The 12611-nt window shown below is 46.3% G+C and overlaps 1 protein-coding gene across 1 annotated transcript; it reads right to left on the bottom strand.

Moving 5' to 3' along the window:
* Nucleotides 1–2406: 2406 nt before the first annotated feature.
* Nucleotides 2407–11963, bottom strand: OTOP3 (otopetrin 3). The gene is made up of 7 exons (XM_074260726.1): nucleotides 11853–11963; nucleotides 8355–8727; nucleotides 8056–8191; nucleotides 6632–6690; nucleotides 6047–6165; nucleotides 2807–3624; nucleotides 2407–2661 (listed from the first exon to the last, which is right to left on the bottom strand). Exons 1-7 carry the CDS (start codon nucleotides 11869–11871, stop codon nucleotides 2491–2493), a joined length of 1695 nt encoding a protein of 564 aa, XP_074116827.1. The 5' UTR covers nucleotides 11872–11963; the 3' UTR covers nucleotides 2407–2490.
* Between the last annotated feature and the right edge of the window lie 648 nt (nucleotides 11964–12611).

Here is a 12611-nt window from a genome sequence, read left to right as displayed (position 1 = left end):
AGCATTTTATAGACTCTTACATTGTAACTAGGTGCCAGTTTTATTCTGTTTAAAGTTTTACTTACCTAGGGGGTTCTTATTTTGGAACATATAAACTTTTTTGTTTTATTTTTTTATAAACATTTTGATAACCATTTCCATAGAACAGTGGATAGAGCTGCGGCTCAGCGGATAGAAGATTGGGTCTGTAATCAGGAAGACTCATCTTTGTGAGCCCAAATCAGACTGGACAAGCCACTGAACCATGTTTGCCTCCGTTTCCTCATCTGTAAAATGAGCTGAAGAAGTAAATGGCAAACCATTTCAGGATCTTTGCTAAGAATGCCCCAAGTAGGTCACTAAAAGTTAGACATAATTGAAAAAGAGTGAACGCCTCTGAGAAAGAATCCATAGGCTTCAGCAGACATCGATGGGATTAAGAACTACTCCCCTAGTTCTTCTCTCCAGGCTACTTTTGAACCCTTATCTTTAAAATCTTTCAATACATTCAGAGAGTAAGTTCTGACTCTGTGTCTCTGGCTATATGGGCAGAAAAGAGAAGGTGAAATCTTTCAGTATAACCATGCCTGAATTCTCCTTACTAAGGGCATGTGGAAACAGGCCTGCCCTTACGCCCGGTCAGTTCTAGTGTTAGGCAGTCAGACAATAAGCATTTATTAAGCTCCTACTATGTGCCAGGCATCAGGTACCTACATCAGTGCATAGAGGTGATGAATCCAATGACCTGGCCAAAGTCACACCCACAGCTGCTAAGTGGCAGACTTGGGATTTGAACCCAAGTCCTCTGAGGTTGAGATCAGGAAGATTTGTCTTGACTTCAAATCTAGCCTTAACCACTTACTAGCTATGGGAGCCTGGGCAAGACACTTAACCCAGTTTGCCTCAGTTTCTTATCTGTAAAATGATCAAGAGAAGGAAATGGCCAAGAAAATCCCAAATGGGGTTGACAAAAAGTCGAACACAACAGAAAAATAACTGAATTATTACAACTTTTGATTTCAGTGCCAAATGCTACCAAAGAAAAAGCTACCGCACCCAGATTCCTAGTCAACCCCCAATATCCTTTTACCTCCCCAAAGACTCAGAATATTAGAGCTTGAGACCATTTATCCAAGGTCTTCATTTTGTCAATGAGGAAACCAAAGTCCATGGAGGTTGTGACCTGTTCAAGTTCACACAAGTAGTAAGCAGAAAAAGCAGGATTTGGACCCTAGAACCACACTGGTAATTAAAGAAAATGTCTCCAGTACCCAGAATTCTAAGGTGGTCTTCTATACAATCGGCTTGGTACTGCCTTGCCTTTATTTGAGCAGATGCGAATGGGAACATTCAGGGTGGTATGCCGTAGTCAAGACTTTCTTCCCCATTTGACAGGTGAGGAAATGGCGATCCCGAGAGGAAGAGTCCTACAGATATTAAGTGGCAATGCCAGAAATGGAACCCAATTCTATCACCTTTTACCAGTGCTTTTTAACTCGCCACGTTAGCTCATGTAGGCCTGCATTAACAACCTTCCGGTCCATAATTGTTCTGAGCCTCTCCAGAGAGAAGAGCTGCCCCCCCTTACCTTGGTTGGGAGCGCTTGGTGAGAAGGGGCTTCTGTGAGATAAGGCCAGCCCCCTCCCCCAGAGATGACGTCTTTCTGGTCCTAGCTGTTTCCCTCAGAACTAGGTGGGGACCGATCCTTTCTGTACACTGGATAACACCAGGGCGAAAAATATTCTCTGGGTGTCTCCCTTCCCCACTGCCCAGCACCAGTGCAGAAGAAAGGAAGTCCTTTCTTCCACTCCCCAGGCTGAGTGACTGGCCCCTGGGAACAAATATAATAAAAGGAGAAGATAATCAATCAAACAAACATATTTTATGGCAGCCAGAGAGAGGAGTTCAACATAGCTTGGCAGCTAATTAATGAGCTCGTTAGCTGTCAGGGTGTGTGTGTGTGTGGGGGGGGGACTTGGTGGAAGAGAGGGAGGGATTAGTAAGTGGGTGGAGTGGCCCCAATATCATGGTTTGCTCTGACTTAGCTTGGGAAGAGGGCTCTGAGCAGTGGCTGAGCAGTACAGTGAACCTGGAGGCAGGCAGTCCTGGCCTGCCGAGACATTTGCTGGAAGTGGGTACAAACGTCCTTCCCACTCCCATATAGACCCCAGGCTCTGGCTCCAGAAAGAGCCAATGTTCCAGAACTGGACTGCCGGCGGTGCCATTTAGGGTTCTCAGTGATTTACACTAAACGTATAAACACGGCAAAGTGTCCCCAAGCCTCCAGGAGGATGGTTCTGAGAACCAGTGAGGCTTTGAGGGACTCACTCTAGTTAGTCTCTGGCTTTGCTCAGATGGGGGATACTTGGATCTCGGCTATAGATGGAGCAGAGGCCTGGGGCAGGTGTCTTCTCCTAGTCCTGGAACGGTGTGGCTCGGGACCAAGGTGGAGAAAAGAAGCAGGAACAATTCCAGGTGTGACTGGGCCGTCTTGATGGAGGCTGCCTCGAGTCAGGCCCCCAGGTAGACTTCTACCAGCCCGCCAACAGAGTGCATGCGGTAGAAGACCCCCAGAGGTAGACCGAAGTTGACAATAGTGAACCAAGTCCTGTAGCCATAGAAATCTTTCTCCAGTCCGTTCTCAAACTCCGGGTGTGTGCCAAATGCTGGCATTATCCACATCTGGGAGGAGGGGAGAGACAGGTGACTGACAGGGCTCACAGCTCAGAGCCCCTCCACCCCCTCCCAGCCCCTCTTCCTTGCCCAGCACTCCTACTTAAGCCAGCCGGCTCCATCAGCCCCATTCCAGAGCCCCCCAGCTACTTACTGTGATGTTGCAGATGATGAGGAAGATGGATATTTCCTTAAGAACTTGGCGTTTCCAGTTGAGGTGGCTGTAATTGTGGATGTAGGCAAGGGATACCCTACGCAGGCCCTGGCCCAGCTCCAGCATGGATCCCCGGCGAAGGCCGGGCGGGCCCTCCTCGATGCTGTCGCCCTGGGGCTGCATGGGTCCCTCCCAGAGGGGCTGCCGGTGAAGACCCTCGATGATGAAGAGGTTTTGGGTGATGTGCTGAATGATGATGAGGATTGAATACGCCAGGATGAGTCTGTTGAGCAGCTTTTGGGTGTCGGTGGCCACAATCGCCACGATGGAAAAATAGGAGATCCCGATCTGGCCCAGAGCAGCCCCCATAAGAAGCACCACATCCAGGCTTCTAGTGGGGTTCTTGACTGTGTCCATTTCTCGCTCTTCCAGTCCATGGATGATTGTGCCCATCAAGCACGCCAGAGCCATGACAGGCAGGATAATCACATAAAAGCTGTAGTAAAGGGTGAAGTACTGGTAACCAATGGAGGGCCCGCTGGCCTGGATCTGGAAGAGGACAAAGACGCAGATCCCTGCCACCAGAGCCAGGAAGCCCAATAAGGGACCAAAGATGGCCCCGTGGAGGTGAAAGTTGGGCCGGCCGGGCCCGGTTATGTGATGGGACAGCTTTCGGCCAACATTCTTCCACATGACGTAGAGAACAGAGCAGCAGATGAGGCTGTACTCGGTGCTGAAGGGGTAGAGCATCAAGTAACCCTTTTGAAAGACTTCACATATTGTCGTATTGAGGCAAAGGCAAGTGTTGGTCTCATTGCCTAGGGAAGGGAGCAGAGAAAGTCACAGGAAGCTAGTAAGAGAGGAAAGGAAGGCTGAGACAAAATTCGAGCAAGGCAAAAGTGCCCTGTGTGTGAAAAAGAATGGTCATTTCATGGATTCACGGATGGATTTTGCTTTAAGACAACCTGGTAAAAATGTGGGAGAAATGCAGAAATTTTGTACCATCACAGAAATGGTCATTGAGCACATAAAGCGTGTAGAGGGAGACAGTGCCCTTCTCCATTTCATACTGTTATTGATGGGACTGGGCTGTCACATTATAAGCATCTTGTCTGCCAGTGACATGGTTCTAACTGCTTGTTGGCTGATCCGATGCTGACTGTCCCCTTGCCTCTCTAGGCACAGGCAGGACGTCACCGTCACATCCTCTTGATTCCATCCCTTTTCTTAATTCAACAGAAAGTTCCAGGCAGCCATAGATACTATCCGATCCCACAGCTTCTCCCCTGATCTTCTAAGTAAGGTTTGAGAGTGAGGTGTCCTCAAAGTCTCTATTTGGCTATGGGGAATTGCTGTCTTGTTTTATACCATTTCCATTAGGAGGTCATATATGTGGTAAAGAAAAGTTTTATCAGAGGATGGTAATTTATATTACAAAAATGTTTAGTACAATCTCAAGCTTTTTTTTTCCCTTAAAGATATTTAAAATCAGATTGACTTAAAAAAACCAAGTTCCATATTATTTCCATTATATACCTTGTTTTAGGGTATCTTGTGGCAAAGTGGATGAATCCGAATGATTCATCTTCCTGAGTTCAAATCTAGCCTCAGGCACTTACTGGTCTTGTAATTATGGGCAAGACACTTAACCCTGTTTGCCTCAGTTTCCTCATCTATAAAATAAGTTGGAAAAGGAAACCGCAAATGACTTCAATATCTTTGCCATGAAAACCCCAAATAAGGTCACAGAGAGTCAGACATGACTGAAAGACAACAAATCTTACTTTACCTAATTGGTTTATGTGCCCTTATAAGTGCGCTATGCAGTTTGAATGTGTGAAAAGTATGAAGCTGAAGCATGCGTTGGATCATGTCATGCAAACATGTGTGTTTGTATGTTTGTGCAAGTTTCAGATTTGTAGCCTGGAGTGTGAAGTGACTGGTGAGGCACTATGTAGATCCTCCCTGCCCACCCTCTGGGTGTGAAGTGAAAAAAAGTCAGGTCAGGAAGACCTGACTCAAATTTATCATTAGATGCTTACTAACTGGGTGACTGGGCAAATCACTTAACCCCGTTTGCCTCAGTTTTCTCAGCTGTGAAAGGGTATAAATACAGGTCTACCTCAGAATAACTTTGTGTGCGTGATAGTAGATAGAGCCCCAGCCCTGAAGTCAGGAGGACCCGGGTTCAAATCTGGTCTCAGACACTTAGCACTTCCTAGCTGTGTGATCCTGGGCAAGTCACTTAACCCCAGGCTCAGGGGAAAAAAAAAAAAAGAAAAGAAAAACTTTGTGAGGGTCAAATGAGATAATATATTTTAAAAGCTTTTAGCATAGTTTCTGGTTTAGAGTAGATGCTATATAAATGCTGATTTCCTTCTTTTCCCTTCTTTCTCTGAAATCTCTTTCCTTTGTCTCTCAGACTACTATTAAAGATTAATTCATTTCAACCCTGAAAGCTTTTTAGTTTCCAAAAATCTTTGACAATGTAAATGCCTCTAGGATGAGGTCCCTCTCAGAAATAGTCTAGCAGAAATTAGCTCCCAAAGGAAGTAAGGAAAGAGAAGGTGGAGAATGTCAAGGGCTTCAGGACAGGTGAGTGTCAGAGAGGAAGTAGAAGTGTGGACTTTCCAGGTCTTGTTTATCTATCTACACACAACATAGATATGTATATTTATATGTATGTATACATATGCATGCACATGTGCATATATTTATATTTATACCAGAGTACACATATCATGCAGACATATATATATATATATATTCATGGTGATGCCTGGAAAATTTTTTGAGGAAAAAAAATCTAACTTTTTTCAGATATTCATATCACTTTATATACCCTATGAAAGTATATTGATGAGAATAACATATCTATGTGAGCACAGAATGATGTGCGTGGACAAATCACTTTTCCTCATCTATAAAAATATTATATTAGTCTCTAAGACTGCTGAAGTTCCCCTCCCCCCTGCTTTATCTATTATACCATATTCATTTGTGGATCTGTGGGCATGGGTTGTTGTATCAAGGATATGAGGGCTAACCAGAGAGAAGGAAGTGAGCATCCTTGAACCAGAGAATGATAGAACTGGAAGACTTAAAGCTCACTTATTCCAATCCTATCAATTTGGAAACTGAACCTCAGAGGGAGTAAGTTTCCCTGAGAAAACAGCGAGCTTGTGGGCTTCGGCCCTTTGTCCTGGGCTCTTTCCCCCACCCCTTACTGCTGCTTTATACCTGTGAGCTTTTCCATGAGGGCATCCAGTTCTGCCTCGATCTCCCGATGCATGGAATCATTGGTGACTGCCAGGACCCAAAGGAGCAGGTTGGTAGCCATAGTTAGCATCAGTCCGCATCTGGGTGGGGAGAAACACTTGATAGCCTGATCCCTGACCCCAACTCCTCAGATTCTGAGCTCGATACTAGGATATCCCATAACTCTTCCCCAGGACGGATGAATCCTCTACTCCCTTTCCTTACCTGATTGCTTTCTCCATATGCCCTCAAAGAGCTCTTACTGGTCATGCAGAGTGGGGGCCACAAAGGATACATACATACATACATACATACATATATATATATATATATATATATATATATATATATATATATATATATATATATATATATATATATATATCTCCCAAGTGTGGGGGATGTCCAGGGAGAGACCTACTGAAGCCATTCCCAGTGAACCCCCCAATTTCTAGAATCAGGATAGATCTTTGAGGTTTCTAAGGTGTGGGATGAAAAGCGAGATGTGGAAGGAAGGTCTCAAGAGGCTCAGGGAAGAATGGAAAGGGCCTGGGAAGCCCTTCTCACCTGGTGAGATTCATCTGGACCTGAGCACAGTCTTTACTGTGGCTCCATAGCACATAGGTCTGAAAGGAAGAATGACTTCAGCTGATCATCGCTTGTGGTAGTGGGGAGAGGCTGGAAATAAGGGAGTGCAAATTAGTGGGTGTATATGTGGATATATCTAAGTCTGTGCATGTCGCTGTGTGTGTTTATAAGGTGCCTACATTTAGTTTATGTAAGAGCAAATGTATAGTAATAATAATAATAACTAACATTTATATGGTACTTACTATGTGCTAGATGCTGGGCTAAGCACTTCATAATTATTATATTATTTGATCCTCACAACAACTCTGGGAGATAGGGGCTATTATTATCCCCATTTTACAGATGAGGAAACTGAGACAATCAGAGTTTAAAAGAGTAGCCTGAGATCATACAGCTAGTGAATGCCTGAGGGCCAGATTTGAATTCAGTACTCTGAAACACTATTCTTTGCAAACAATAATAGCTGGAATTTATGTAGTGCTTTTAATATTTATAAAGCCCCTTTAATATATTATCTCATTTTATCTTTACAAACTATTCAGTGAGGTAGATGCTACATTATCCCCATTTTATAGTTAGGAAAACTGAGTCTGAGAGAGCACTAAGTGCTCACACAACTAGCCAGTGGCTGAAGCAGAATCAGAACCCAGGACTTCCTAATTCCAGTTACCAGACAGGCCTCTGGGGAAGTGAATAATGAAATGGAAGGTGAATGCCTAAGACTTTTGGGTCCTCCATGCTGAACATGCCAAGTTCTAGGCCTCTATTCACAGCACTCCCTCCTCCCCCTTCCTGCCCCTGCCCCTGTCTATGGGAGTGTGCAGGAATGAATTTCATACTTTTTTTTTTTTTGGAGGCTGGGGTTAAGTGACTTGCCCAAGGTCACACAGCTAGGGAGTGTTAAGTGTCTGAGACCAGATTTGAACTCGGGTCCTCCTGAATTCAGGGCTGGTGCTCTATCCACAGCGTCCCCTAGCTGCCCCAATTTCATACTTTTGTAGGTATGTACCTGAGTGCTGTGTTAAGCTGTAATAGCTTTAATAACGTAAGACAGCACTAAGACTTTGGTAAAAGTGAGTATTTTTAGCTTATGCATTTATAAGGCAGTATGGTTTTATATTTATTTGTATATTTATATTTATTTTACAAAGGGATGGGAGTACATATAGGAGAGAGAGAGAGAGAGAGAGAGAGAGAGAGAGAGAGAGAGAGAGAGAGAGAGAGAGTGTGTGTGTGTGTGTGTCTCTAGGAGAGCATGAGTATATTATACCTAAGAATATAAGTGTAACATGTACTATATATGCACGTGAAGGAGTGTTTGGCCAATATATTAGATAGGTTAGTGTGGGGGGGGCATTTGTTTGCATGATATTGGAGGCAGGGTGGAAAGGTAGCATCACCTGGAGACTGATGAAGAGGATCTCAATGATGGGGAAGACGAGCTCCACCTCAGACTTGCAGTGGATGTGACTGACCACGTAGCCGATTCGGAAGACATTGAGAAGGATGGTGCAGCTGCCGAACAACAGCAGGAGCCTGGCCAGGGTGGAAAGATCAGGACCTTCTCAGCCCTTTCCCAGGAGGCTCTTCCCCCATCCCCGCCTCCCACCTGCCTCTTCTCGGGTCCTAGTCCCCAGGAGCAGGGTTCTGCCTCCCTGTTTTTCTGCCGGTGATGATCGAGAATGGCGCACATGCTTACTTACCCCGAACCCAGACAGGCCCAGCATGGGGGTCTCGGTAGAGAACAGCGTGCGGCAGGCGGACAGTATCCGCCACGTAGAAAAGGAGCCAGAGCAGGGCCAGCACTTTAAGCACCGCCAGCAGGATCCAGACGTCTCCCAGGGTGATGGCCACATTGTTGAAGATCATGCTGCAGATGAAGGCTCCCCCCAGGAACACCACATTGAGTGCCAGGAGCCCAGAAAAGAGCTGGCTGGCCTTCTGGGCTTGTCGATCTCGTCGAAGGAGCAGGGAGAAGTGCCGCACTAACCATGATTTATCCCTTCTGGGGCCAGAGCCCCTCAGTTCCTTCTCATTCTCCTTAGCTGTAGTTTCTGGGCTCTCCTGAGCGTCTGGAGAGGGCAGGGAAGGGGCAATGGAGCTTTAAGGGAATATAACAAGCTAAATTTAACCTTAGATGTGTCCCCAACAGTGGTCTGGGCAGCTGGGAACAAGAGTAAGTAGAGTACCGACTTGCATTCAGATTCCTCTTTCTGAGTTCAAATCTGACCTCAGACCTCAGATCCCGGGCCACTCACTTAACCCTGTTTGCCTCATATGTCAAATGATCTGAAGAAGGAAATGGCAAACCGCTCCAGGATTTTTGCCAAGAAAACCCCAAATGAGGTCACAGAGTCAGGTAGCTGTTATCTAGGGTGGAGGCAGGAGAAGTTCCTCCTTCTTATGTCATGTATTTCTCTTTCCCCATCTGCTGCCTCCACGAGTCTCTGATACCTCAGAAACCAACTTTTACCAACCTAACCAGGTATCTTCCAATGGGAGAAGGACACTTTTGCAATTGTCCCTCACCAAAACAAAACAAACCAAAACAGATTACTTGCTATATTACTCCCCATTCCACTGATTTCTTCAAAAGCTCATAGACATAACTATATACCAGCAGATATATAGCTTGAGGCTATCAAGTCCAACCCACCTCTTTTTATAGATGGGGAAACTGAGGCACAGACAGGTTAAGTATCACAGCTAGTAGGGTCTAAAGTTGGATTTGAATTTAGGACTTTCTGACTCCAGGTTCAGCTCTCAATCCATTAACTAATTGTTTCTTTAAACTTTCAGATAGTACAGCCACTGTCGCTTTCTTCTCTCCCATAGCCTGAAACAGCTTTACCCATTCTGCTGCTCTGATCCTAGCTGACTCCATTCTAGCCCTTTCCTCCCCCCCCCCCCCCCCCCCCGTAGTTAGAAAATCGGGAATTCCCAATCTGGCACTGGACTGCTTTACTGACTGGCCATCTTGAGTTGTAATGATCTATAGTTTGCCACTGAACCCAGATGGCTCTGGAGCAGAAAGTGAGGAAGGTCACCTGGTACAGCCTCCCTCACTTAAATCCAATTCACGTGCATATTATGTCATGGTCCTCTTTGAAAATGAAATGCCTGAAATGAATATTCTCTTCCCTAAGTTTCTACCATTTCTTTATGTTATTCCTTGAGATGTTCCCCTTCCCCCAAGGGGAGGTATTCCCAAGGTATTCAAACCTAAGTCCTACTTCTGCTCTGTCCCTTCCTCTCCTTTCTCCTCCTCCAGTTCCAAGCCAATTCTCTCCCTTCCTTTTTCACCCTTCTCCTCCCCCTCTCTCAAACTAAGCAATACAGCTCTCTCTCTTTTTCTTCCTCTGCCTTCTCTCACCCCATCATTCCCGCTTAATCTTGGATCTGAGCTATCTCCAGAACCTTAAAGACTTCCCTACTTATAATAACCCAGAAGGAGATAAACATAGCAACTCCAAAATTTTACCACTGCCAAGGTTAATCTGTTGTTGTTGTTGTTGTTTTTTTAACTTACAACTTACATCTGTTTAAGTTATCCAGTTGTCTGCACTCTTCCTATGCATTTAGATTTTAAAATAAACTTGCCCTCTTTAAAGCTGTTAGGTTTTCTTTTCTCCTCATTTTTATCATCTTCTTGCCGCTTTTTAAGCACCTTACTTCTGGAGAGTAGCCCTCTCCAGAAAGGTCCCTGATCAGTATTTATAGAATCTACGGTTGGAAGTGACCTTAGAGAACCAAACCCCTTGTTTTACATATGAGGAAACTGAGACCCAGGATTGCAAAATTGACTTGCCGAAAGATTCCACCATGTTTGACTTCAACCTGTCAATGCTGTCCTAGCCCTGAGTAGACCCTCAATAACGGTCCTTATCTTTTTCTCCTGGGCTTCCATACCTAAGTGCGTGAGTACAGTGATATTCACTCTAGTATTTTCTTCATTTCTTCCAAAACAGTCAACTTCTCCTTGGAAGGATGCTTTCTTTGGAGGGTGTGGGAATTAGGGATGGTGGAGAGAGATGAATATTGGAACATGCAATTTAGAGTGCTATCCTTGAAGGAAGGATTTATAAACCAGCATAGGGGAGATGGCAGGAGGTAAGGAACTAAGATTCTCTCCCTGTTGTTTTCTCTAGTTGTCAGGGAAATGGGGGGATTGGGGTGGAGATTAGCTGCTTTTTTCCACTCTTATGGCTCAGGGATGCAGTGAGTTGAGGCCCCGTAAAGTTGGAAGCACCCCTCCCCCCAAACCTAGGAGTCTTCAATTCCTAAGACATGGCAGCCTTTCAGCTAATCCAAGCTGTAGCTAGGAGGTCTGAGCAGCTGTGGGAAGGTGCTTTCGGACTAAACAGAAGAAAAATGAGGTGTCGGCTCTGGCTTACTACTATGTATGTTGCAAGAGGAGGGAGGGACTAGAAGTTAAACTGGTTTGTAGTTTTGGTTTAGAGGCGGATGATAGAAATCCAGGGAGCTATTAGGGAGGGGGATGGAGAAGGGAGAATGCAGACAGGGAAGCTCTGGACATGGTCGCCATAAAGGTGATCAGGGGACTCCTGGAGTTATGGATGGTTTGAGTTTCCCAAGGACATGTAGAACAAAAGGCTCAAAACCACCCCGACTCCCTCTCTAACTCCACCCCTGGACTTCCGTATGGACCCTAATTTGTGTTCCTCCGGGTTCCAGCCCCATTCCTGGAGACGCAAGTGATGACTGGGTGGAGGGTTAAAGTTCTTTTCCCACATCTTCCAGAGGTGGAAGGGGAGGCCCTAGGGATTGAAGGACAGAGAAGGACATTTCCTGATGACCCAGGCGAGGTATGGCTGCTCTCTGGATGACTTCAAACCCAGAATCAGCCTGGAAGGTGGTACTGCGTGAACTTAGGAGAGGAATGCTAGGCAGGGGCTTAGATGGGAGAGGTGGATCCGCGGGGCAGCGGATGCGAAGGGTCTTTTCCGTGATCTTGTCTTCTCTCCTCCTCTGGATTCTTTCCGTCTGCATCCTGAAGAAAACCCACCTGGCCCCATGCCTGACTGGGGCCATTCTCGAACCTACCTTTTAGGTCCTTTACCCTTCTTTCGAGGTTCCTGCTCCACACTCGGGGTTCGAGACCATTTAGGACCAGCCGTGGGCAGATGGCGGGTGGTGGGGAGATGCCTGGGGGTATCGGGCGCCCGAGCCGCCTTACCTGAGACTCGAGCTGTCATCGCGGCGGACTCACAACCAGCTGGAAAGAATTGGGCTGCTCGGTCCAGGTGTGTCTCTACCTCCCCTGCTACCCCGACCTATGCCCCTGGACCCTCTCCCTCGGCTGGACTGCGCACCCGCTGGCTCCGTCCCAGCGGCGCATCGATTTTTCCTGTTGACTTTGGAAATCTCATTAATCCCTCATTAATTATACTGCCCGAGATTTCCCTGGTCCGGGAAGAGCAGCCAATAGGATCGCGGGCAGGGCCATCTCCGAACAAGCCGGTAAATGGGCCACGCCATCGGGCGTGGAGGGGCTGGGCCAGAGCCTGAGAGGGTCGGAGTGTTTGGCTGGTAATCCAGATTCTACTGCGAGGGACTCAGAATCAGCCTTCAGTTAAAGGAGTCACATGGAGAGGGAGGCACGGAGCCAAGATTTAAAGGGGTCTTCCCAGCCCTAGGAGGTGTGAGTTCAAGATGCTTATTTGGACCCTGGGAAATAGTACGGGAAAGAAATAGAGGCAAGTTTGTCCCAGGGTGCCCAGCACAGCTGCTCCAGAAAGGTTCTCATGCCCGCTTGCCCTGATGCTAAGCCTGGTGCCATCTACCTGCCACACAGGAATGGTCCTTCTGCCCTCAGCTGCCATATCCAGACTCCCTTTTTCTTTTCTTTTCCTCTCCCGACATCCCCATATGAGATAGAAGGAAAATATATGGAGTCTGATTCTGACTGTCGGAGCTGTGATTTCTTCTCCTTGTC

The sequence above is a fragment of the Sminthopsis crassicaudata genome, chromosome 4 (genome assembly GCF_048593235.1).
Source record: "Sminthopsis crassicaudata isolate SCR6 chromosome 4, ASM4859323v1, whole genome shotgun sequence".
Taxonomy (NCBI): domain Eukaryota; kingdom Metazoa; phylum Chordata; class Mammalia; order Dasyuromorphia; family Dasyuridae; genus Sminthopsis; species Sminthopsis crassicaudata.
Note: the sequence above shows the minus strand (reverse complement) of the source record. Positions and strands in the feature narration are given on the sequence as shown.

What these genes read in the sequence shown, in the direction of transcription:
- OTOP3 (XM_074260726.1), bottom strand. An exon ending in CCTGTCTGGGTTCGGGGTAA is followed by an intron (nt 8,192 to 8,354) that starts GTAAGCATGTGC and finishes CACCCTGGCCAG; the next exon opens with GCTCCTGCTGTTGTTCGGCA. An exon ending in TCATCATCTGCAACATCACA is followed by an intron (nt 2,662 to 2,806) that starts GTAAGTAGCTGG and finishes CCCTCCTCCCAG; the next exon opens with ATGTGGATAATGCCAGCATT.